The sequence below is a fragment of the Peromyscus californicus genome, unplaced genomic scaffold (assembly GCF_007827085.1).
Source record: "Peromyscus californicus insignis strain IS unplaced genomic scaffold, ASM782708v3 Scaffold_3__1_contigs__length_106647218, whole genome shotgun sequence".
Taxonomy (NCBI): Eukaryota; Metazoa; Chordata; class Mammalia; order Rodentia; family Cricetidae; genus Peromyscus; species Peromyscus californicus.
Window position 1 is genome coordinate 64,777,547 of NW_026294551.1, and position 24,821 is coordinate 64,802,367.

Below are 24,821 nucleotides of genomic sequence, written 5' to 3' on the forward strand. Positions count from 1 at the left end.
GAGTTGCCATAACCTTCACTAACCTCGACAGTCATCGGCAAAAAAAGGAGGGAAGGATGCGGGCAAGTTGGTGTCAACAGATATATTTTGAAATAGGAAAAGCTCATGAAACAAGAAAAAAAGTGATGAAATAATGAGATGGGAAGTGGGGGGGGGGGAAAGGGGAAGACTTCTAATGTTCTTACCACCAAGAAATGACTGATATTTGAGGAGATAAATACTATTATCAAGATTTGAACATAAAATGATGCATGCACTTGTTGAAATACATCATCATACTCCACAAATGTAAGTAATTTTCCTTTATCAAAACATCCACATTATATATACATATGTGTGTATGTGAAAGACAGTGGCAAGGGTGTGAGGGCAGAGCGGATGGCATCAAAGGCCACCAGCCATGTCCAGACAGCATCTTCAGTTCACAGCAGCCACCGTATCAACAAGCTTACCAAAGAAACGGGAGTGTGCCGGAATGGAGGTAAGTTGGTAGAGTGCATGGGTAGCATGCACAAAGCCCTTGGTTTGATTCTCAGCACTTCATAAAGCTGGGCATGGTGTCACACATCCATAATCCCAGCACTCAGGAGGCGGAGGCAGGAGGACCACAAGTCCAAAGTCATCCTCAGATACTCAGCAAGTTTGACCAGGTTGGATTATATGGGGCAAAGTCTCAAGAAAGGAAGAGTAGGAAGGGGATTCTTGACTTTGAATGGGAGCTATTTTCACCAATGCTTAGAATTTAGATGATCAAACAATGTTTGAATAGTTCGAAAAGTCACCTAGCTGATCTGCAAGTATCGCAGGTTATATGAGAACATGTCCTGAGGCACCCAAGGTGGTTGTACACGTGTGAGGGGGAGATGCCCTGCCTGCCCTTTGCTCCTCGGGAAAACATCTGGTGTGTTTCTGGGAAAGTGCCACATCTCAGATTATCCTCTAATTTCTGACCTACACAATCACAGAAACCCTCTCCAACTGGATGTGCAGTTCCAGAGTGCTGTGCACCACTAACAAAAACAGAGATGCAGAGCAGGCCCCAATGAACAATGGAAACAACCATAAGGTGTCACCCCCTCCCTGTAACATCATTAGAAGACACGGGTATCAGAAGGTCATGTTCTCCAGGCTTTCACATGTCTGGGATCACTGGACCATCCAATACATACAGTTCAGCACCACAGCCTGGACTGCTAGCCCACTTCAATAAACGTTCATGCTCAAAACTGTTAAAGTAATTTCAGCCTAAATGCCTGGATGACAGAAATGCTCTCACACTTTGGCACATGGGTGTCCTTTCTCTCCACCTGTATAAAGAGCTGGAGGGAAGTTTGGTCTATTTTCTGCACAAGTGTAGGCAGTTGCTTGCAAAATGGTACCTCAGTTTAACCCCATGCACACCAGGGACCTGTGTCCCTTCACAGCCTGGTCCACAGACCCTTCATCTACACCCTACATCTAACCCAATCAATCATCAAAGAAGCAGACCAACATCTTGGATTCCTCTTACATTAACCAGCTCATTAGCTCATAGCCCAGTCCATAGCCAGTAGCTCATCCTTCTGGAAGCTCACAGCTTTAAGAGCCTTCCTCCACTCCAGTGGTTCTCAACCTTCCTAATGCTACGACCCTTTAATACAGTTCACCATATTGTGGTGACCCCCAACCATAAAATTATTTTTGTTGCTACTTTGCAACTGTAATTTTGCTACTGTTGTGAATCTTAATGTAAATATCTGATATGTGACCCCTGTGAAAAGGTCATTCAATACCCCACCCCCGAAGTCATGACCCACATAGGTCAAGAACTCATTACGCATTGCTACTGCCCCCATGGAGTCAACAGGTAAAAAACTCTCCAGTTCTCCCTCAGTTACAGATTCTGAGCTGAAGGTGGAGTCCCCTGTCTTGAACTTTCAAACCTTCTGACTGTTCCTAATGGCTGTGGACAGACAGAGCATATTCGTCAGCCCATGGGCCAATGTTCTAACGAGTGTGAATCCTCAGGGTTTTGGGCTTCCGATTCTCCATATCCAAACAGCAGAATTCAAGGCTCCGAGTTTGTTCAGAGCTCATTGCGATCGTTCGGCCTCTAAGTGGGTGACCACTGCAAGCAGGGTAAGTTTCGAAGGTATTTTGTCACAAAACCCAAACTGTTCTCTGGACACACATCCAAGGTTTAGGAAATTGGCCTGGGAGGGGCGGAAGAGGTAACAGTCAGGGCTGTGTGGTTGCAATATCAGCCCTTGGGGCTGTGCACACCTCAGTGTGATTTCAAAAGCACCTAGTGGAAACCTGGCTGACTACCCGGGTTTCAGCACGAAGGTTTGAAGTTAAATCCCGTACATGCAAAGAAAAGGGCAAAGTCGTGGTGTATAAGTTAATGTTCAGGACACCAGCGCACATGGAGAAAGTTCCCGAACCTGTGGAATCCTTGGCCATTCCTGGAGATGCCTCAGCTCTGTGAAGCTGGTGCCTAAAACACACAGATGGCAGGAGTGGGCTGTGCTGTCTGTTGGGTGTTCAGGGAAGGGGCCCACAACAGGTCAAGCCTTTGATGCCTGCTACGGGCAATGGGTTTTCTTTTTTACTATCATGATATGTTTCTACATGCACAATGTAATGAGGTTTTGAAACATTCTCATTGATACAATTCACACACTGTATAATTCACCCTAAAAAGATGAGCAAGTTCAATACATTAGGGGGGTCTTTACCCATAAGTTCTGCTGTCATTGCCACAGTTGGAAGGAAGACACCTTCATCCTTTGGTGGAGGCTGCCAGCCACCATTCCAGACCAGCTCTTACAAGCAGTACTTTCAAAATGGATGAGACACTATGAAAAGACCAAGTCTAGGAATCATGGGTAGAAGAGGAGAAGAATTCCATTCTAAAGACAGAAAATATTTTTAGTAAAGCCATATCAGTTAAGTTTCTTAACATTTGGGAAATGATAGTGAAGCAAGAGAGGTAAGAAAACATCAAACAATACAAAATCTACAAAATTCTAGAAATTAATACATACCTTTCAGTAATTCCTCTTAATACCAGTGCTCATAATTCTCCATATTCAAAAAAAAAAAGTCTATCCAGTTGGCTTAAGAGCAGGGTTTAGGCCGGGCAGTGGTGGCGCACGCCTTTAATCCCAACACTCGGGAGGCAGAGGCAGGCAGATCTTTGTGAGTTCGAGGCCAGCCTGAACTACAGAGCGAGATCCAGGAAAGGTGCAAAGCTACACAGAGAAATCCTGTCTCAAAAAACAAAACAAACAAAAAAAAAGAGCAGGGTTCATATTTTTATTACCTCAAAGGACATGCTTCTTGATGAAAGATGGACGCTACTTCTAGAGTGAAGTCACAGAAGCATGGAAAGGGTGTTCCAAGCAAACTGAGCTACGAACCAAGCAAGTGCCTGTCACCATTTTAATATCTGACGAAATAAACCTCAGACACAACTAATCAGAAGAGATCAAAGTCACCTCATTCCAACTAAGAAAATGATCCATCAAGAGGGCCTTAGAATTCTGAAACACATACTCGGCAAACATGGACCCCCAATTTTGTAGAACAAATACTACACCCTGATGATCAGAAACAAGGTTTCTTCTTTTCTCCACAACACTCCAACGTTTGTTTTCTTGATAGCAGCCATTCTAACTAAGGTAGCTCAAAGTAGCATAAGTTCTAATTTCTATGACAGCTAAGGGTGATGAATACCATTTGCATTTCTTCTCTTGAGAACTCTGTTCAATTCTTTAGCCCATTCTTTATTGGTTTGTTTTGTTCTCTCTCTCTCTCTCTCTCTCTCTCTCTCTCTCTCTCTCTCTCTCTCTCTCTCTCTCTAGCTCTTTGTAAATTATAGATGTTAATCCTCTTTCAGATATATAGGTATAAAAATCTTCTGTAAAGAGGAAGTGTTAGAGGTTCAAAGTCCAGGAAAAGTAATTTGAAAGCTTAACCCCACCCCCACCATGCCAGAGAACATAACTGCATTTGGAGACTGTCTTCCCAGAAGTCATTAGTGTGGGTCCTCACTCAACACAGCAGGTGGCCTTGTAAGAACGGAGATTAGGCCAGGTATTGGTGGCATGCCCTTTAATCCTGGCACTTGGGAGGGAGAGGCAGGTGGATCTTTGTGAGTTTGAGACAGGCCTGGTCTACAGATCAAGTTCTAGGACAGCCAAGCCTACAATGGAGGAACCCTGTCTTGAACCCCCCACAAAAAAACAGAGGTTAGTACCCAGACAACAGATACACAACAGGCAGACAATGTAAAGCCATGGAAGAAGATGGTCAGCTAAAACCCGAGGGCAGAATCCCCAGGGCAACCAGACCTTTCAGTACCAAAGCTCATACATCGAGCATTCAGAAGTAAGAGAGCATGAGGTCTTGTTTCTGCCACCCATCTGTGGTACACTGTGGTGACAGTCCTTGCACACTAGTACTTGGGAAGCTCGGAACACTGGCATAGAATAGCTTAAAAAAAAAAATCTCCAGATAGACCCAAGGTTTTAGTCAGGGATATATGACAGATGGTCATGTGAGGTCCAGGTCAGTCTGGTCTATGGCTAGTTCTAGGACAGCCAGGACTACATAGAGAGACTATATCTCAAAAGAAAAGAAAGCAGCATTGGATAACGGTGTAGCATATGGTGTGGGGTGATAAAAGGCTGTGACATTCATGGCTGTGGAAGCAGCAAACTCCGTGGAGTGTCCACTGCTGCCCTACACATAACAAGGATTACTACAGTCGGGACAGCAGTAAGTGTTTGCTTACTGGTTTTCTCGGGGAATGGAAAGGAAAGAGTCGGTGTGCACACAGAACAATTAGAAGATGAGAGAGGCTGGAAACCTGAGCTGGGGTACAGGAAAAACCAGCCGTGGAAGCAGAGCGGCTCCAGTGCTTTCCAGAGTTGGTAGATACTTTATTTTTATGATCAAAGATACGAATGTGTTTAGGGACATTTCAGAAGTCATCATAAATTCTGTCCTAATTCCAAGTTAAAATTCACTTAGTGGTGTGTGTGTGTGTGTGTGTGCGTGTGTGTGTGTGCGCGCGCGCGCGCGCGACTTGAGTAAGCAGTTCAAACCAGCAATTTCTAAAATCAAAGATGCTGACACCGTTTGTGTAACTAGATACATCTGCACCATCTTGTAGAAGTCTTATGTCTTAAGGGAATGATCTGGGTCTCATGAAATGACTGTTCCACTTGAGAGGCCAACTTGCTTCTCTTCCCGGGCAACTGCTCCCAGTTTTTCTTCGTGACAGCAGAGGTCAAGGATGGCAAGTTAAGAATTAAAAATGTGCACCACCAGTTCTGAGACCCCCAAATGTGATGTGCTGAACTGAGCGAGAATATGACCAGAAGAGTTAACATGAGGGACAAGGATACCAACAGAAGGCTGAAAGGCCGACCTTTATCCTGCTTTTACCTGTGAACTGGGTGTCTGCAAGCTCCGCGTGGGAGCTTTACAAAGCACGGGGGCCACCCTGATACAAATAAGGGATTGCTTTCCGGCTTCTGGGCAGATGATGTAAATGTAGAGAGCAGACCTGAAGAGTTCTGGGATAGGGAGAGGAGAGGAAGGCTAATTAGCTGAAGTGTCAGAAAAGGGACTTACCATGACACATGTCAGCATATGGACAGCAGAGAGAGGGGAGAAGCCAGAGCAGGTGAGGGGTTGTCTCCCAAAGAACCGAGGGTCCTTCCACGTCTTCACAGATCCAAGGGCTGGTGGTCAGGGGTACTCAGAGGAGGGCGTGGTAGCCACAGAGAATGGGCAGGGGCTTCTGGTGTGTCTTAGTTGGGGTTTCTATGGCTGTGAAGAGACATCATAACCATGGCAACTCTTCTAAAGGAAAACATTTCACTGGGGCTGGCTTACAGTTTCAGAGGGTTAGTCTATTTTTTTTGTCATGGTTGGAAACATGATGGCATGCAGGCAGACATGATGCTGGAGAGGGGCTGAGAGTTCTACATCCAGATCGGCAGACAACAGGGAGAGAAGGCCACACCGGGCATGGCTTGAGCATCTGAGACCTCAAAGCCCACCCTCAGTGACACACTTCCTCCAACCAGGCCACACCTCCTAACAGTGCCACTCCCTCTGAGCCTATGGGGGCCATTTTCCTTTAAACCACCACATGGTGCCAGGCGTGGGTTTGCTAGAGTGGGGCAGTAGTCACAGGCACAAAGGGAGCTTCATGACTGCATGCTTCATATATCACTGGACAGATTAGAAAGGTGGGACTGGAGCTGGGAAAACACTAAGCCTTTATTGTAGGAACACACCCAAGAAGGAGCCAGGGGTGGTGACAGAGAACCTGCTGATTACCACCACCATGTCCCTCTGTGTTCAGAGAGGAAGGAGTGGCAACCAACAGAGACAACAGCAAGCAGAGAAACTCCTTCCCTGGTCTTTAGGCCACCAAATCAAACATGTCTCACCAGCTGCTTGGCATGATGGTCTATGATGTTTCACACCATGTTTTGCTGTTTCATCAGGAGGCAATAGAAGGGAGCCCTTGTTTTTACCAAACATCACATGGAACACCATGCGTCATGTCCAGAGTTCCTTGTAGAAAAGCTCCAGCAATAACTCTCTCAAAGGACTGCTCTCTCCATAACCTAACATGCTTTGTGTCGGCTGAATTTGCTCCCAAAAATGGCCACAGCCCAGTACAGGACCATCTGCAGAACTGCACCCAGTTCCAACCAGCCTCGCTTATGAATACCTTACAGAATGTTGGGACATTTTTTAATTGGTAGGTTGTATGATCGGCTGAAGACTAGTCTATAAATAAGCACACATCCTAACCCCCAACACCATTTGTGTTATTCTTATGAGGTGAGAGAGACTTTGCCCAAGTAGATAAGGCTCCTGAGATGGGAACATTCCCTGTATTACACGGGTCAGCTACAAGGGTCCCCAAGGAAAGAAGGAAGGGCCCCAGAGGAAGAGGCTGTGAGCCAGACTCGGAGCAGAGGGATGTCTGCGGAAGATGCAGGAGAGTGAAGGAATGCAGGTGATCACTGACCACTGTACAGACAGGGAAATGGGTCCCCACGTGCTCAACCACAGAGAAACCGGCTCTGAACACCTGAACTTTAGCTCAGGAAAACTCGTTCCAGACTCGCCTCCAGAACTGTGACGTTGTGCTGTTTCAAGCCACCAGTTGTATTGTGATTTGCTATGGCCACAACAGAAATCTCAGTTAACAAAGGTAGACAAAACACCCTGTTCCCAGACTTAAATTTCTACAGCTCCTAGAGTGGCAACCTGACTCTTTTCCCTAATGGTCGGTTAGGCCGAACTCTCAGTTCCACGTCTACTAGCAAAACAACCCACCTCGCCTCTCTGTTGCTGCTTCCTTTCCTGTTAGCTGGGGATGAGGACAGTATACACACTATTAAAAAAAAACTGTGCAATCAGGAGCTGAGTTCATGCTTGGCAACTGCAGAGATCAGTGGCCAGCTCATCAGAGGTCCCCAAAATACATCAAGAACTTTTACCGTTAACAAAATTCAGCTCTCTCGTCATGAGAAAGGGGCAATTGATGGTCAGCAAGCAATGAGTGGGATCCTAGGAGGACCCACACACCGTTCCTACTTCCTCAACTTTGAGCATGAAACAAATAAAAACAATATGCAAATTCTTTTTTGTTTGTTTTGTTTTTCAAGACAGAGTTTCTCTTGAACTCAGAGATCCACCAGCCTCTGCCTCCTGAGTACTGGGATTAAAGGCCTGCACCACCACTTCCAGCCAACATGCAAATTCTTAAAAGTTTTGTGTCTTTAAAAAAAAATATGGCCGGGCGGTGGTGGCGCATGCCTTTAATCCCAGCACTCGGGAGGCAGAGCCAGGCGGATCTCTGTGAGTTTGAGGCCAGCCTGGGCTACCAAGTGAGTTCCAGGAAAGGCACAAAGCTACACAGAGAAACCCTGTCTCGAAAAACCAAAAAAAAAAAATATATGTATTTTACATGTATGAGTGTTTCGCTTGCATGCATGTATATGCACCACATGCATGCCTGATGCCCAGGGAAGCCCGAAGGGAAATATGACCCTTTGGAACTAGAGTTTCAGGCAGTTGTGAACCACTATGTGAGAGCCTGGGTCCTCTGTAAGAGCAACAAGTGCTCTTAACCCCCAAATCATCCCTCAAGCCTCCCTGTGTCTTTTATGTATATGTGTTGCTTTCTACTTTCAGCAAATAATGAGTGAGTTGCCCTTCCCTGCTTCAGGCAAGATAAGAAAGTTGGGTTTTGTGGCTCCATGGATGTGTAAGTTCTGTACTGGGGGGAGGAGGATCACTGAAAGGAGTTGAGCACACCCCATGGCAGTGTAGGACTTGAGCACCCCTGTAGCTGGAGTCTTCTCCAGTCCTGCCTGGTCCACAGTCAGGACAAACCTCTCTCACCCACCAGTCCCACAGCCACTTTGACCCAACCGAGTAAACACATAGAGATTTATATTGTTTAAACTGTTGGCCTAATGGCTCAGGCTTCTAGCTATCCAGTTCTTACATCTTAAATTAATCCATTTCTATAAACCTATAACTTGCCACGTGGCTCGTGGCTTACCAGCATCTTCACATGCTGCTTGTCATGGCAGCGGCTGGCAGTGTCTCCTCCCACCTTCCTGTTCTCTCAATTCTCCTCTCTGTTAGTCCCGCCTATACTTCCTGCCTGGCCACTGGCCAATCAGTGTTTTATTTATTGACCAATCAGAGCATTTGACATACAGACCATCCCACAGCACACCCCCACAATGGTGTAGAAGCCAAGTACTCCCACAGGAGCTGAGCATACCCCACTGTGGTGTAGGAGTCCAGCACCCCCACAGCGGTGTAGGAGCTGAGCACACCCCACTGTGGTGTAGGAGTCCAACACCCCCACAGAGGTGTTGGAGCTGAGCACACCCCACAGCAGTGTTCACATAGCCCTGAGGGTAGAGGCTAAGAGAAATTTTCCTACCTTACCTGGACCAAAACCCAGTGACTGTGTTTGCTCTAGACTCCCCCTGATTTAATCAAGCTGTCAGAAATTCCAACTTCCTGGCAAAGGACAAGATTTCTAGGGACATTTAGAGACTGAGGTTTTTAGATGGGACCAACTATCTCTGATCCTCCCATTGAAATTAGAATGGGTTAGCCAAGCAAGCTAACGGATATAACCCAAATCCTTCATATCCCAGTGGATCAAAGTAAATAGATTTCCCTGCCACATACACCATGGTTCACACAATGGACATCGTTGGTTTAAACAAGTGTATCGCCTCCAAACAGCAATCTAAGGGTTGGGCTTCTCTCATATTCAGACTAAGGCCCCTCCTGGAGCATAAAATCCACCCCACACAGATGGAGTGCATCCAGAATGTGCAGGGCTGTGGACAGGCCTGGGGAAGGGTGTTCCTGTCAGTCCACAGAGGACTGTAGGCAGAGCTTAGAGAAGCCTTGTAACTCATACCAGGAAGGAAAGAGGATATGTAGCAGGAGGACCACAGCCAGGCCTGGTGGGTGCAGAGAGACAGTTCTCACATATGAAGAAACCACCAGGGCTCTCCTCTCCTTCATGAAACCTCAGGAGACATGCTGGGCCCTGTTGGAAACTGAATCCAAGAACTGAGGGGCCCATTTGTGCAGGATTGTTCTATTGTAGGTCAGTGCCACAAGAACATGGTAAAGTTTGGGTTATATGCAAGACTTTCTCTCATGGAGTCCCCTTGCCTCACTGGCATGCAGGAAGTGTGGTGGGAGCTAGCAATGGCCCAAACTCCGCCATGAGAGGAGACAGCTTTCTGGGACCTTGGGGGAAATATTTTGATAATTTAAAGCGAGTATTTATAACTTCCTTGACAGACATCCACTGCCTGTACCCTGGGGCCCACCCCTACTAAAATACAGAGATATGCAGAGTGAGTAGATGGTGATGATTCCATGCTCATGGTTCTGAGGTGAGAGAGTTCTGGAGGTGCCTGACATTTCCTCTTTTATTTGTATCTTATTTTGTTTTATTCTATTTTTTTTGAAACAAGGTCTTCTATGTAGTCCCAACTAGCCTGGAACTCACTATAAAGCACATGATGTCCTCAGACACGCAGTAATCCTGCCTCAACATCCTGAGTGCTATGAGCTTATGTACCATCATATCTACCTACATTTGAGCTGTGTTATGATAAACTGTGGGAAATGATCCTCCAAGACCCTGAATTATCCATTCAAATTCATTTTTCTTAATAAGAATCAATTACAAATTATGAACAGAAATTAATAATCAGAAAAGATATGTTCCAGGATATGTGACTCAAGGGATGTTTGGAAACAAAAGTAGGACTAAAGAGAATCTCACGAATGCCCTCTCAACAGCTTCGAAACACTACGAAGAGTGAAGAGAGAGACTGTTTCAGAACGGATCATAGGGGGCTAGAGAGATGGCTCCGCAATTAAAATCGTACTCTTACAAAGAGCCAGAGTTCAGTCCCCAGCACCCACATCAGGCATCTCACGCCACCTGTAACTCCAGTTGAATGAGATCTGACACCCTCTTCTGAACTCCACCGGCAACACACACACAGACAGACACACACACACCCTCACACACACACATGTACACACACACACAATTTTTAAAATTAAGTAAAACTGAAAATGGATTGGGGTTTTTTACGCTGAAATACAAACAAGCCAAGCAATCACCAGCTTTTAATTCTCCTACATTGAAGGACGCCCTCCGAATGTGTGTGGAGGACTATGGGACTGCTGAGCCTGGAAGATCAAAACAAGACTTTCAGTAGGAGGAGAGTAATCAGAATTGGTACTGTTGAGATGGCTGTAGGTCGAAAGCCCATGCTGCCCGCACTGTCCGTGCTATCCGGAACTGATGGCCGGCTTGGAGATACAACGAACTCATCGGAGCAGAAGGTGCGGATGTTTGTCTGGTTGAGGACAGTCACAGTCAGGTTGCAGGCACTTTCTGTCGCACAGCCCATTCCGGCCATCACCAAGGAAAAGGGGTTGCTGCTTCCCACTACTAAGAAGAAGACCCAAGAGTTAGTTTCCCCTCTCCTCTCTTCTGCCCTCAAAACCCACATGCACTGGGAAAGGAAACTGTGCTCAGAATGGTCCAGAGTCCACGACTTCTTCCTCTTGACTGAGATGCATGAGCTCATCTCCATTCCATCCATGCAGAGGCCCAGCCGAAGTGTCCTCTGGTCCCATTGTCTTCTTCCCAGTACAGAAGGAACCTTATAGGGACCGTCGCATCTCAGACACAAGGCTAACACTGGGGCCTCTGAATGCCTCTCTAGGAGAGATGAGCATGTTGCCCACAGGGAAGAAGGCCAGATGCAGGGCCTCAACTGTTGACGAAAACCCTTCTAAGGTGCCTGTCTTCTCTACCCAGGCTCCCCTTCTTCTGAGGGCTCTGAGTTCTCTATAAGAATAACTATGGAACACACTGGATGTCTATGTTTCCCGGGGTAAACTGAGGTAGAAGCCTGTCCCACTGTGGATGGCTTCAACTCTCTTCTGTATTCTATGACACCCCGTTTTCTTCATTCATCTCAACTCTTCTAGACAAAGGGCCCTTCCCTTGCTCACCCCAGAACCTCTGTCAAAATTCTTTCCAAATAAAAACATAGCTTGGCTCCAGTCTCATCAAGCTCTCAATCCTCCAGTTAACCAGCTCCTACTACACCACGGATTCCGCAGAGCCTTCCATGTTTTGATGAGGATTTGCTAGCTCATCCCTGCAGCGTACAGACCAGACCAAAACCCTACAGTTATTTTAGCAGTTAATTCCTGAAATGTATCTGTGCCCCTCACAACAAATACATACTTTTCTCTTACATGGGAAATTATAAATATTTCACTAAAGTCAGTGGCTTTAAGCAAAACTTGAGTGCTTATCGATGGAGTCTGAGTCATCCCAAGAGTGATGATGGCTTCTGGAACTCAAGTGTCATTGCTCTGTGCACTTCTGAGTCAAGGTCCCATTCCAGAATATCATAGCAACACAGGTACCCAAACTTGATTCTTCTGTGGGAAGCAGTTAAATTTTTTCCTCTCCTTCCCTCAGTTCCCATCCCCTAGCTCAACTCTTCTTCTGCCACCCTTTTTTCTCAGGATAAATGGCTCCATCTGAGGTTTAGAGGGACAATCAAACACTCGGTCCCTTGTTGCCCTTGCTCTACAGAGAGAACAGCTTCTAAGATGATCTGCCCCCATCATGCCCATCTCCTGGCAGAGGTGCCCAAGTGTTGAATCCATTGAATCCACCCATGTCACACCTGGGTTAATCTATGTGCCCAATAGGGCACAAGCTGAAATGATATGTCACTTCTAAGATGAGGGCTTGAAAAATCTCAACTCCACCAATGACTCTATGCCTGCCTCTCATCACTTCTCTGAGAGAGAAGCAGGAGGATATGTTAGGAGAACCCTGGCATCCTATGAAGAGACCAGAGGAAGAGAAAGTGAGACCCACCAAAAGCCAAGAATGAGCTGGGAAGCAGAACCTCCATCTGAAGAACCACGAGACACCCTGGGCATCTAAAGGACCACAACTTATACCAACAACAGAACTCAGCTTGATGAGACACCCTAAGATAGCCGCACAGCAATGCTGTTCTCAGTGTATAGACGTTCGGATACTGAATGCTGATTACTATTTCCTGTTTTCACCTGTTAAGCTGTGGCACAATTATCTGTGTAGTAATAAATGGCTGATACACTGTATGTGCCCTTAACAATATGAGCGTCACAATGCTTGAGGAAATAATCATACCTGTGCCGATAACCAAACCACACTTTGTCTCATTTCCTGTGCAGCTCAGGAGAGTTGGGATATTCAGCACACCTGATTCCATATAGTAGGAGAGACATTGAACACCGTTGGCTTCTGCAGGTGGCAGAGATACTGAATAGAGAGAAAGGGGTATTTATCTTGAGGAATAGGCAGGAAACAATAGCTGAGAAAGAACATTACTACTTCACCCAATCCAATACCATATAGTTCTTTCATGATCAGAAAAAAAAAAGAAAGAACTAAAATGCCATGGGAGGAGGGAACAGGAGGCAGGAATCTGAGATCCTTTGGTAGTAATTGTGCACCCATCTATCCTCACCTTTCTTCAGCCACTCGGCTCTCTACTATGGCAGGAGAAAAATTCCTAGACATTGGGTAAGGAAGTGATCTGCCATCTAAAAAGATGCTGACCAAAGGGTGAGGAATTAGCCAGGCATGACAAGCCCATACATTCCTAGCTACTCTTACTTGGGAGGTTGAGGCGGGAGGATTACTTGAATCTAGGAATTCAAGACAAGCCTGGGAAACACAGCAAGATCCCATGTCCACAACAAAACAAAGATGAAGAATTAAACAGGTGAGGAAAATCTCTCAGCTGGGGGTGGGAAGCACATTTAAATCAATAGACTCGATGAAAAGAATGAGTACCAATCCATGGCACTCACTATCACTCATTCGCCCATCCAGGCAAGAGGCTTGTATCTACCCTTATGCTTCCCAAGGACAGGGGCCTCAGGCAAAAGGAAAGACAAGCTCGCAGCTCTGAAGCATCCCAGTGCAGGGAGGAGTCCACAGATGGCCAGAGGAGCCATGGTGCAGGTATCAAGGGTGCAGAGACGAGCTGGACTCACATTGTGTGCTCTCTTGGTCACACTTAGCAGTGTTACAGCATTGCTGGTTATATCTAAATGTCTGTTGGTCCCCCAGTGTTGCCTATATAGTTGGTCACATACACCTGTACTCCCAGCTACTTCAACTTTGGAGGCTGAGGCAGGAGGCTTGCTTGATCTCAGTAATATAACAGAAGCCTGGATACATGCAAGACTCCATCTCAACCACACAAAAATCCAAGATGAGGAACAAAATAGGGGAGGAAAGTCTCTCAACTGGAGAAGCAGACCAAAGGATTTAAACCTACGGATTCATTGAATCTACTTAGAGAATAGACCCAGGACCAATTACTGCTGCCAAGCTGTCACTCAGTCTGTATATGCAAGTGTGTACACACATACTCAAGAGAGGGGCTTGTATATAACCCAGACCCTTACAAACGAAAGCTTCAAGCAAAAGGGGAAGGCAAGTGTCAGGGCTACAGAGAGATGGACCCCTAGAAAGGCAGAGGAGCCCTGAGCAGGTGGCGGGGCACAGGCAGGAGCTGTACTCACGAGTTATGTTGTCTTGGTTGCACTGCGCAGTTGTGCAGCACCGGTTCACATATGTAAATCTCCGTTGAGCCCCCAGCGTGGCTGAGAATTCCAGTTCATTGCATGTGTCCATTTCTTCAGCACACCCTTTATGCTTAAACATTTGGTACGTATCTGGAACTGCAGAAAATTGAACCACCAAGTAAATTTTCCTCCTGAGCTAGTGGTAAAGAACCTGTCCCTTCATTCCCTCTGCCCTGAGCACTGCACTTCTCCAAGAGTCCCTCTGCAGTGGTCTGTTTCAGAGAACAAACCAACAGAGGGACCATTTGCTACAAAGGGAGTGACTGGGGGTACAGTACTTGCTTAGCATGCGTGATGCCCCGAGTTTGATCCCCGACACTGTGAAAGTCAGAATGAAGTCACACCCAAATGGTCCTCACCATGTAGAATGTAGGTCCTACAACAAGCGCATGCTCCATCTCCACCACTTCCCAGAAAGAACCCCAGGCTCCCAGTCTCATCCTGAAAGGAAGGAAGATAACCTGGAGGATGTTCAAGGTGTGAGGGTTGACTTACACGGTGTATAAAATTCCTGCATTTGGTTGAAGCAGCCTTTAGTGGTTGTACAAACATCTGTGGTTGAAGGACATGTTTCATTTCCACATTGATGTGCTATACACTGGTAATTGTCTGCAAGGAGGAAATGTACATCATTTGAAAGGTAAGCCCAGAGCCTTGTAGTTGATATTTCCTAGGAGCCAAGAAGCCGTGAGGGGCTAGACAGACCACCAGAGTCTCATGTGGTTGGTGACCTCCCCAAGGCTCTGACTGCTCACCTCCCCCTTCTTCAGGAGAAAGGAATACCATGTTTACTCTTACCCGCAGAGCTGATGGGGACAGCGAAGATGGTAAAGACAAAGACTGTGAGGAGGCTCTTCAGGCTGCAGGACCAGGCCATGGTGACTTCTGAGACCACTGCATGAGGTGCAAGAGAGGACAGTGGGGTCAGAGCTATGGGGTTCAGACCTGTAATTCAGCAATCCACACACCAGACTGTGTTGTTTGTCCAAGTAGGCATCCAATCATTCATTTGTTCATTCACTCATTCTTTCTGAAAGCCAAAATTTATCAAATACTGGCTTTATGCTGGATGTGGCCATTTGGAAGGATAAAAACTGGAAAAGATACCCACCCTCTATCAAGGCATGGGGGGTGGGGAGGGGTCTTCCTTCCTGGGATTCTTCTTGAATGAGTTTGGAGAGCACTAGATCTCCTTCCACAGCTGAAATGGCTGAGTCAAGAAATGGCTCCTCTGGAGAGCAGGTGGAGGCTCCCTATGTGCTAGAAAGTTCTGGGCCATGGTGCTCAAGAGCAATCTCCCCCTTAACTAAGGACATGGATTCACCACTTCCCAAGTCACCTTCCCCCTAACAGCTGGCCTCCATTACCAGGTATCACAGCCCACACTGGAAATGCTCACCAAGAAGTAGTCCTGCTCTTCTGAAAGGACTGCCTTGAGATGGAGAGGATGGCCAGTGATCTCACCAGAGAAAGGAAGAAAGGAATATTTTCTCTGCCCTCACTACCGTTGACTTTTATAGCCCAGCGGACGGTTCCTGACAATTAAGGCACTGTAATAGTATCTTGACATGAAGCCAAGTGCACTAAACTTCCTGGTCTTCTAGAGAGAGAAAGAGATACCGTGAGAACAGCACTTCCTGACCCCTTGCTGCTTGGGAGGGGCAGGAGGCTATGATGGTCCTGTACCTCCACTGAGCTAACAGAAGAGACTCTAGGCGCTTGAAAATTCCAGAGTGTAGGATCTTGGCCCCACACCATCCCCCACTTTTCCTCAGTAAAAAATTCCAGCATTCATAGCCGGGCGGTGGTGGCGCACGCCTTTAATCCCAGCACTCGGGAGGCAGAGCCAGGCGGATCTCTGTGAGTTCGAGGCCAGCCTGGACTACCAAGTGAGTTCCAGGACAGGCGCAAAGCTACACAGAGAAACCCTGTCTCGAAAAACCAAAAAAAAAAAAAAAAAAAAAAATTCCAGCATTCCCTCTCACAGACTCCATTCTTCCTACCTAGAACCCACGTGCTTCTCTGCTGGAGAGGAACTGAGTATGTTCCTCTACAGCATATTCATTATCGTTCTTCCTGGTTTTAGACCAAACTCTTGCTAGCTCTATATCAGCCTACTTATTTGCAATGGAGAAATAAACAAGAGATATTTACAATCCATCCACCCTTCTGCAATTGTCTAGATCTTGATTGTATTTTCTCAAAATCCAGGACAGTGTGGCAGGCATAGAGATTATAGAGATCCCACCTAGGAACCCACTGTGTTAAGTGTTGAAGAATGTGGGGCTACAGGAAAGGGATGGCATGGCTGTCCAGACTCCCCGAGGCTAGGGTGTGGAGGTATGGGAGGGGACATTCTGACAGGGAAGGATGAAGTGTGGAGGTATGGGAGGGGACATTTTGACAGACACAGAGATCAGCAGAGCCTTGGCTGTAACTTCTACAAAGGCATGAAACCCTGGGGAGGAGGAGAGCTGAGCTTTGTCCTTGGGGGTCAAGAGTGTTGTCCACCATGTCCAAGAAAGAAAGAGAGGCGGGGGCAGAACACAAGTGTACGTACGACAGCAATGAGAACAGTGGCAAGTCGTGGTCAGTACCCTGACCCGACAAGTGACTCCAGCAAGGACCACAGCAGAGGTTCCTATTCTCCAGGCTTCCAGATGCCTGGGATGGTGGCCCATCGGACCAATGTACCCACTGAGCACCCCAGCTAGGAGTTCACTCAGGCAGGCAAGAGCATCTTGCCCTTCTCAGCAAACTCCCAGATTAAGACTACTCCAATAACCTGCACTCTAAATGTCCTGGCTGGCTGGCATGATCTTACATGATCACACATAGATACTCTCCTTCCATCCCTGTAATGGGCTGTGGGAAGGTTTGATCTCTGGTCCACACAACTGTAGTCAGTGTTGTGTTGGCTGGTGCACACTAAGGACCCTGTCTAACCTCCCTAACCTGGTCCACAGACTACATCTAACCCAACTATCAAAGAGGGATCAGCAGTACCAGTATTTTCACATCGTATGGTCAAGTCAGTAAACATCAGCTCATCCATCTGGAAGCTCAGGGTTTCTGTGCATTAACTAGCAGAACACTTCAGCCAAACTTCAGAAATGTGTATGACATAATGGTGCACACCTTTAATCCCAGCACTTGGGAGGCAGAGGCAGGTAGATCCTTGTGAGTTCCAGACTGGTCTACATAGAGACTTCCAGGCCAGTCAGAGCTACATAATAAAACCCTATCTGAGAGAGAGAGAGAGAGAGAGAGAGAGAGAGAGAGAGAGAGAGAGAGAGAGACAGAGAGAGACAGAGAGACAGAGAGACAGAGAGACAGAGAGACAGAGAGAGACAGAGAGAGAGAGACAGAGAGAGACAGAGAGACAGAGAGAGAGAGAGAGAGAGAACTTCAACTTCCATAAAAGGAGAATTATTTCCTGGACTTTCAATATCAACACATATTCTTTGTGCAACAGCTAGAACTTGATGGAATTCAGCCCATTATTTACACAGTTAGCAGGTCCCAGACAGTAATGAGGGGATGTCCCACAGTCAACTCAAGTTCTGATTTTAGCTAAATCCACAGAGAAGAAGAGCAGTTGATACAAAATCAGCCTCCACTCTCCATCTCCACAAATGCTGGTGCATTTTCTTTTTACAGGAGTATCCATGAGCCATCCTCTACTTACTGCCCCCACCCTCGTGTCAGGAAGCAGGCAAGAGCTCTCCAGCTCTTCCTCAACTACAGGTTCTGACCCAAGGGTGGTGTCCCCGGTCCTGAACTTTCAAACCTTCTGACCCTCCCAGATCTGTTTACAGGGCATATTCACCAGCCCATGGGCTGATGTGAGTGAACTAATAGAAGAGGGACTGAGTTCAACTTGTTGTTAGCAACAAAAAGAGTCCCCAAAATTAACATATAGAAGCACCCCAGAATGTAACTTTATTTAAAAGCACAATCTTCCTAGAAATGGGTCAAGACAAGGTCATTCCTGTGGGTCCTTATCCAACAAGAGGTCAGGACACAACATATGTCAACTTCAGGCCATATAAAGGGGAAGATGCTCGCTACAGTCCACAAACAGAGCCTCAGAGAAAGCAGACCTAGTGACCCTGGAGGTCACACTTCCAACCTCCGGGATCATGAGAACAGGCTGTGTTGTGTGTCATCTCACAGTGGTGTGTTGTTGTGACAGTGCTTTCAAACTCATGCTGGGGTAGACTAGAAGATGAAGAGAACAGCCTTAAAGAAACACTGGCTTTCTTAAAGAGAATTCTGGATACGCTACAATGTGGGATCAATAGCCACAGGCTAGCTCACAAGGTCTGGATAAACTCCTATGTCATGAACAGAGTCCTCAAACAAGACTGTCTTTGAGAAGCTGAAAGTTAGGACCTCGCCAGAGAAACTGGACTTTTTCAAGTCTGAGAGTCAACATTCTCATCCCAACAGCGAGTGTGAGTCTGTAAGTCTGTGTCCCAAGATCTCACCATCCAAGCAGCAGAACTCCCAGTGCAAAGTTTGTCAAGAGCTGTCACAACTGCTCTGCCTCCTCACAGCAACCACTGTGAGCCCTGTAACCGGTGAAGGTGTTTTGAACCATAAAATCTCATATGTTCTCGAGAAACACACCCAAGATTTAGGAAACTGGGCTGGGAGAGGCAGGTTGCCTAGCTGGAAAAAAAAAAAGTTGACAGACAGGTCTCTGCAGTAGCAGCCTAAGCCCTCGGGACTGCACACACCCCAATGTGATTTTAAGGGTGTCTAGTGGAGATTTGACTGACTTGGCAGAATCCAACAAGGAAACTTTAAACTCTATCCACACAAAGAAACTACATTGAGATGCCATCACACCCCAGTCAGAATGTGAGTTATCAAGAAAATAGTATCTAATGATGCTTAGTATATGGGCCAAAAGGAATCCTTCTAGAGTGCTGAGGGGAATATAAACTAGTCTAGTCACTATGGACATCAGTGCAGATATTCCTCAAAAAGCTAGAACTAGATCTATCATACAGCCTGGCTATGGAACTCCTTTGGGACACAAAGGTATCTACACATCAATGTTCATTGCAGTACTGTTCACAGCGGCTAAGTCATAGAACCAATCTGGATTTCCCAAAACAGAAGAAAGGATAAAGAAAATGTGGCTGGAATTTTTTTCAGTCAGCAAGAAGAATGACGTTATATTACCTTCAGGAAAAATGCATTTTCTGGAGATGATCACACTCAATGAGATAGCAGCCTCAGAATGACAAATGTCACATATTTTCTTCATTGTGAGTCACAGATTTTATAGATACTTATGTATGTATCTATATATGTACAGTTGACATGAGAGCAGAAGAGAAAGTATGTAGAGGAACAAAGAACTAATGAGAAGTGGGTAGTGTGGTAAGGAGAGAATGCTAAAAGTACACTATACACTTGCATGGAAATGACCTTATGTAACCCTATAAGATAAAATAAAACAGGTCCAATTATTCAAATGTGTCATTAGGATAAAAATGTGACACTCACATGGGCATCATGACATACATCTTTAATTCAAGGCAAGAGACTGAAGCAGGAGGATTGTCACAAGTATAAGGCCTTGTCTGTCTACGCTGCTTAGTACCAGGGCTGACAGGATTATATAACAAAACCCAGTGTGAAAATAAAACTCCCTCCAAAACTGTGACAATTGGGTCTGAAAAAGCCCAATCTCTTTGGCTGGGCCTTAGTTGTCACTCTGGAAGAGACTCACAAAGCTTCAACCAAGGCAGACAAGGCCAAGAACTGACGTTTATGGTATAGAACTGGATTCATCAGGAAGCTGTGATCTAGCCTATGGCTCTTTCGTTGACGTCATATTTTTCCAAAACTCCTCCTAAGAACTCTGGCTTTTGTTTAGAGTTGGTCTACTCTAGTCTCCTGGTCCATCAAAGTATGAGTTTGCGAGGACTACCACAACCACGTACTACAGAGGGATGGTGAAAAGAATGGGACTTATCGTCTCACGACCCCAGAAGCTGGAACTCTGAGATCTCGCGTTGACTGATTCTGCAACACCTGCTCAATTGTCAATGGCTTTGGCTAAACTGAAGAACTTGAGTTCACTAGGAAACATCACCTCAACACTATTTGGGAACTGGTAGCTGTGTCAGCAGCAGGCTGAGCTCTAGAAAGATCTGATTAAAGAGGAGATGCTGGAGGTTCTCTAAGTCCAGATGCCGTTTGAATCAATTGGCTTGATTGGTTGGTTAGTTTGTTGGTTGGTTTAATTGTTTAACACTGGTTAATGGATTGTGAGCTCCCAGATGAATGAGATGGTGGCTATGGTCCAGGCCATGGGGTGATGGACAGATAGATGTGGACAGAATGTTGGATGCTGACTGCTAGGTTAAGTGTAGAATAAGGAGGCTGTGGACCAGGTTGGGAAGGTAGACAGGCTCACTGCAATGAATGGGGTTAAACTGAGGTGCCAGCCAGCCCCATCACTCTCTACAGTTGTGCAGAATAGGTATCCAAGTCCCCCACAGTCCCTTAAACAGGTGGAAGGAGAGCATCTATGTGCAAACATATAAGAGCATTTCAGCCCACCCTGAGCATTTAGGTCTAAAGCTACTGTAGTAACCTTGAACTTGTGAATTTGGCTCCTGAAATAAACTCCAGGCTGTGGCTCTGAACTGTATGTATTAGATGGATGTACTACCATACAAGACATCTGAAGACCTGGAGACAAGAACTTCAGATGTCTGTGGCTCCAGTCATTTTCTAGGAGCTAAGAGTTGACTTTCAATCCCATTACTTTTTCACATTCAGGTCCTACCTCCATTTCTCTCTTTCTTTCTTGGCCATGGGAGACATCATTGGAATTACACATGCAGCTGGAGATGGCTCATAAGACTGTGTAGAGCAAAAACTCCTGTCAGCTGAGATACGGAATCTTTTCCAGTCACATGCCAGATGTTCTCCTAAGGAGCCAAAGGACAGTCAGCACACTGTCACCTGTCACATGTTCCTAATTACAATAGCCTCAGGTGCTTCAGGGCACTTTCTTGTTTAACCTGTAGGAACTGAAGACGAAGTTTGTGGCTGCTGAGATGATTTGCATATTGCCTCATTGAACCTGTTTTTATGGTGGGCACTTAGCTTTTTATGGTGGAACCAGTGTCATCTTTTGCTATGTGTACTACAGCAATTTCGTGGGCACCTAGTAGAAACCTCTGACTGAGTTGGCAGGTCTCTGCCTGGGAAGAACAGATAAAGTCCCACTGTTTAAATTGCTGCTGCAGGTACCATCAGGAACAAGGAACTTCCTGAATCTGTGAAGGGGCCGGGGAGGGAAAAGGTATTGTGTCATAAGGAAATAGGTCCAAAGTCAGATGACATTGCCCACTAGACTAAGAGACATTTATGTTTTCTTGTAGTTCTGATTAATGTCAGTGTTCAAAAAGTCCCAAAGACAAGGGCATCTGGAAGAATAAAAGGCCTAGTTAGTGTGAGATTTGACAGTGGTCACTTGTGTTATCTGTCACCTTTCCCCACTTAGGGTTTTGCTATCTGGAAGGACAAGTAGGGAGAACACATTGGCCCTCTGGGAGGAGATAGAGGCTACATCTGGAGGGTCTGGGTTCTAACAATGAATTTGTTTATTATTATATAAAAAAATAAATAAGGCTGGCAAGATGTTCATGGGATAAAAGTGCATGTCACACAAGCCTGACAACTTGAGTTCAATCCCCAGAACCCATTTGAAAAATGAAAATTGCCAGATATGGTGATTTGTGTCTATAATCCCAACACTCTGAAAAGCAAGATGGGAGACAGAGATAAGAGAGTCACCCAGAACCTCATGGGCCAGTTAATGGAGGACTCAGCACAGCATCAAAAACAAGAGAGACCCTAATTCAACGTGATGGTACTTTCAAAAGTTACCCCCTGACTTTGTCTTAGTCAGTGTTCTATTGCTGCGAAGAGACACCATGACCAAGGCAACTCTTACAAAAGACAGCCTTTAACTGGGGCTGGCTTACAGTTTCAGAGAGTGAGTCCATGGTCATTATGGCAAGAAGCATGATAACATCAGGCAGATGTGATGCTGGAGAAGCAGCTGAGAGTTCTACTTCTGGATCCACTGTCAGCAGGAAGAGAGAGACACGGGGCCTGACTTGGGCTTTTGAAACCTCAAAGCCCACCCCAAGCAACACACTTCTCCAACAAGGCCACACCTCCTAATCCTTCTCATATAGTGCCACTAACTAAGCATTCAAATGCAGGAGCCTATGGGGGCCATTCTTATTCAAACCACCACAGAACTCCATACAAGCATCATGGCATACATACACTCACATGAACATGCATACAATAATAATTTTTTGTTTTGTTTTTAAGAATTAGATCTTCAATGGATAGTGCAGGACAAATAACATCTTCAATATATATAGACAGATTTTGTAATCACAAATTCTGAGAAGACTGCTTCTTACATAAATACATATGTTTAGAGGCATTTCAGAAATTATTGGAAATTCTGCCCTACTCCAAACCAAAGTTCATTTGATATTCTTTTTTTCCCTATGAAACAGAAGTCACCAACTCAGTGATTTTTTTAATTCAAGCATTATAATACAGTATAGTCAACAACTGACTAGCTTAGTAGTTACATGCTTATGAATGATGCTAGAAAATAAAGTCTCATTTCTGTAATTAAATAATTATGTTTCTGTAAGAGTGGGGAAGTCAATGTGTGTAAAGAAAACATTGCAATTCATAACATACAGTAGTCTCAAATCTGAGCTGATGTGTTTCAGGCAGAGTGTGTTAGAGTCACAGTATGACAGCAGGAGCAGAGCACATATGTGTTCAGAACCAAGGCAGCAGTGACGATGTGGGGTGCAACACAGGCAAGTTCTCCTGCAAAGAGCTCAGATTCGTGGTGTCTTAGATTTGGAACTAGCTTTTGGTCATTATATAATGAGACGCCTTTATGGTCGCCAATGTGCTTGTGTGTTTGTTTGTATGTTTTTACAACCCTCACATTCAGTTACACAGCTCTATTGGGGTCATGACTAACGGCTTAAGAAGTTATGGTTTAGACTAATTTCCAATCTCCCAGCAGGAATTCACATCATACCATAAAAGCCAGCTTTAGTTGACAAAAATGTCATGATTAATAATAGGCTGTGTACTCTAAATAGACGCTCACTTCGGTAAAACAATAACCACAAGGTCTGTGTTGTACAGACTGGAGCTGTTCCCAACCTATACCTGAGATTGTTCATGTACAGCACAAGAATGAAGGCCTTAGATTAAACTGTTCCAAATTATCAAGCCAGAATATGTCTATTGAGGGGGGAAATCATTATAAAGCATAAGTTACATCATCCAGAAACAGGATGATTGGCATATCCATATGTTAAAATCACACTGGCCCACCAAGGGGTGAGAGTGAAGAAGGAGCCCACAGGCCTGCAGCTGCTGCCCCTGCCCACCCTTGTTGACTGTCACCACAGCTCATTGGTTAGGCCAGCTCTCAGCACTCTGTCCCAAGATCCTCCAAGAAGCAGGCAGGCTTTCCCTGAGAGCTGGAGAGCTTACGGGCCTGTAGGGAACTATCTAATCAGATAATTACCCTTGACACTTTACTAAGACTTAAAATCTCTTGTCTAGCTATTTTCAAATTATTTGAAATCTGCTTCATATACTTTCATGTCCTGGTTCCTAACTTTGTTCCCTGAGCATTGCTGCACACTGAGGGTATCCTATGCCACCAATCTCCTGTGAGCACAGAGTAATTCTGTCGCTAGCAGAGGTCATCTTCTTCTGGGAGAACATGCAGATGTTTCTGTTAATTTACATTTGGGCTAAAGCTGCCACTTTAGGTAGTAAACTTTCTCCTACATTATGTAAATAAGTTCCAACTCAACCAAGGGCATATTCTTTTATTTGTACAGATTTTTTTGTTCTCATCCATTTCCCTCCCCATTGCCCTTCTCTGTGACCCTTTCGCTCCCTCCAGCTAGTTCCCTTTCTTCCTGGTTAGTGTTCTTGTCTGCTTTCCCACTACACATATCTCATAACCATCTCTATTTCCCACCTTCTTAAGATCCCTTCCTTCCTTCTCATGATCCTCTTTCTAATGACCTACATATCCACACACCTATAAAAACACGCACATAAACACACACATAGTGTTGATCCTGTGTTTTACGTAGAAGAGAAGACTTGTGTTTGCCCGAGTCTGGCTCATTTCACTTAACACTATTTCCAACTGTAACCCTGTTCCTGAAAGTGGCCTTGCCTGATGACCGAATAAAATTCCATTGTGTGTATGTACCTCGTTCTCATTGGCTGCTTATCTGTTTATGGTTATATGGACTGTTTCCATTTCATGGCTATTGTGAGTACAGCATGGACAAGCACAGGTGTACAAGTGTTTCTGTAATAAGGTAACTTAGAGTCCTTTGGGTAAGTACCTAGGTTTGATATAGCTGGCTCACATGGTAGCACCAGTTTCATTTATTTTTGAGGGTCTTCATGTTGGTTTCCCTGTGGTCTACACTAGTTTCCCTTTCCACCAA

At 45.5% G+C, this 24,821-nt stretch overlaps 1 protein-coding gene across 1 annotated transcript; it reads right to left on the minus strand.

Annotated features, from left to right (window-relative positions):
• Positions 1-10,775: 10,775 nt before the first annotated feature.
• Positions 10,776-15,133, minus strand: LOC128122595 (protein RoBo-1-like). Its single transcript, XM_052758234.1, has 5 exons — positions 15,055-15,133; positions 14,910-14,926; positions 13,660-13,741; positions 12,788-12,919; positions 10,776-11,032 (listed from the first exon to the last, which is right to left on the minus strand). The coding sequence occupies exons 1-5, from the start codon at positions 15,131-15,133 to the stop codon at positions 10,776-10,778; spliced, it is 567 nt and encodes a 188-aa protein (XP_052614194.1).
• Positions 15,134-24,821: the final 9,688 nt, after the last annotated feature.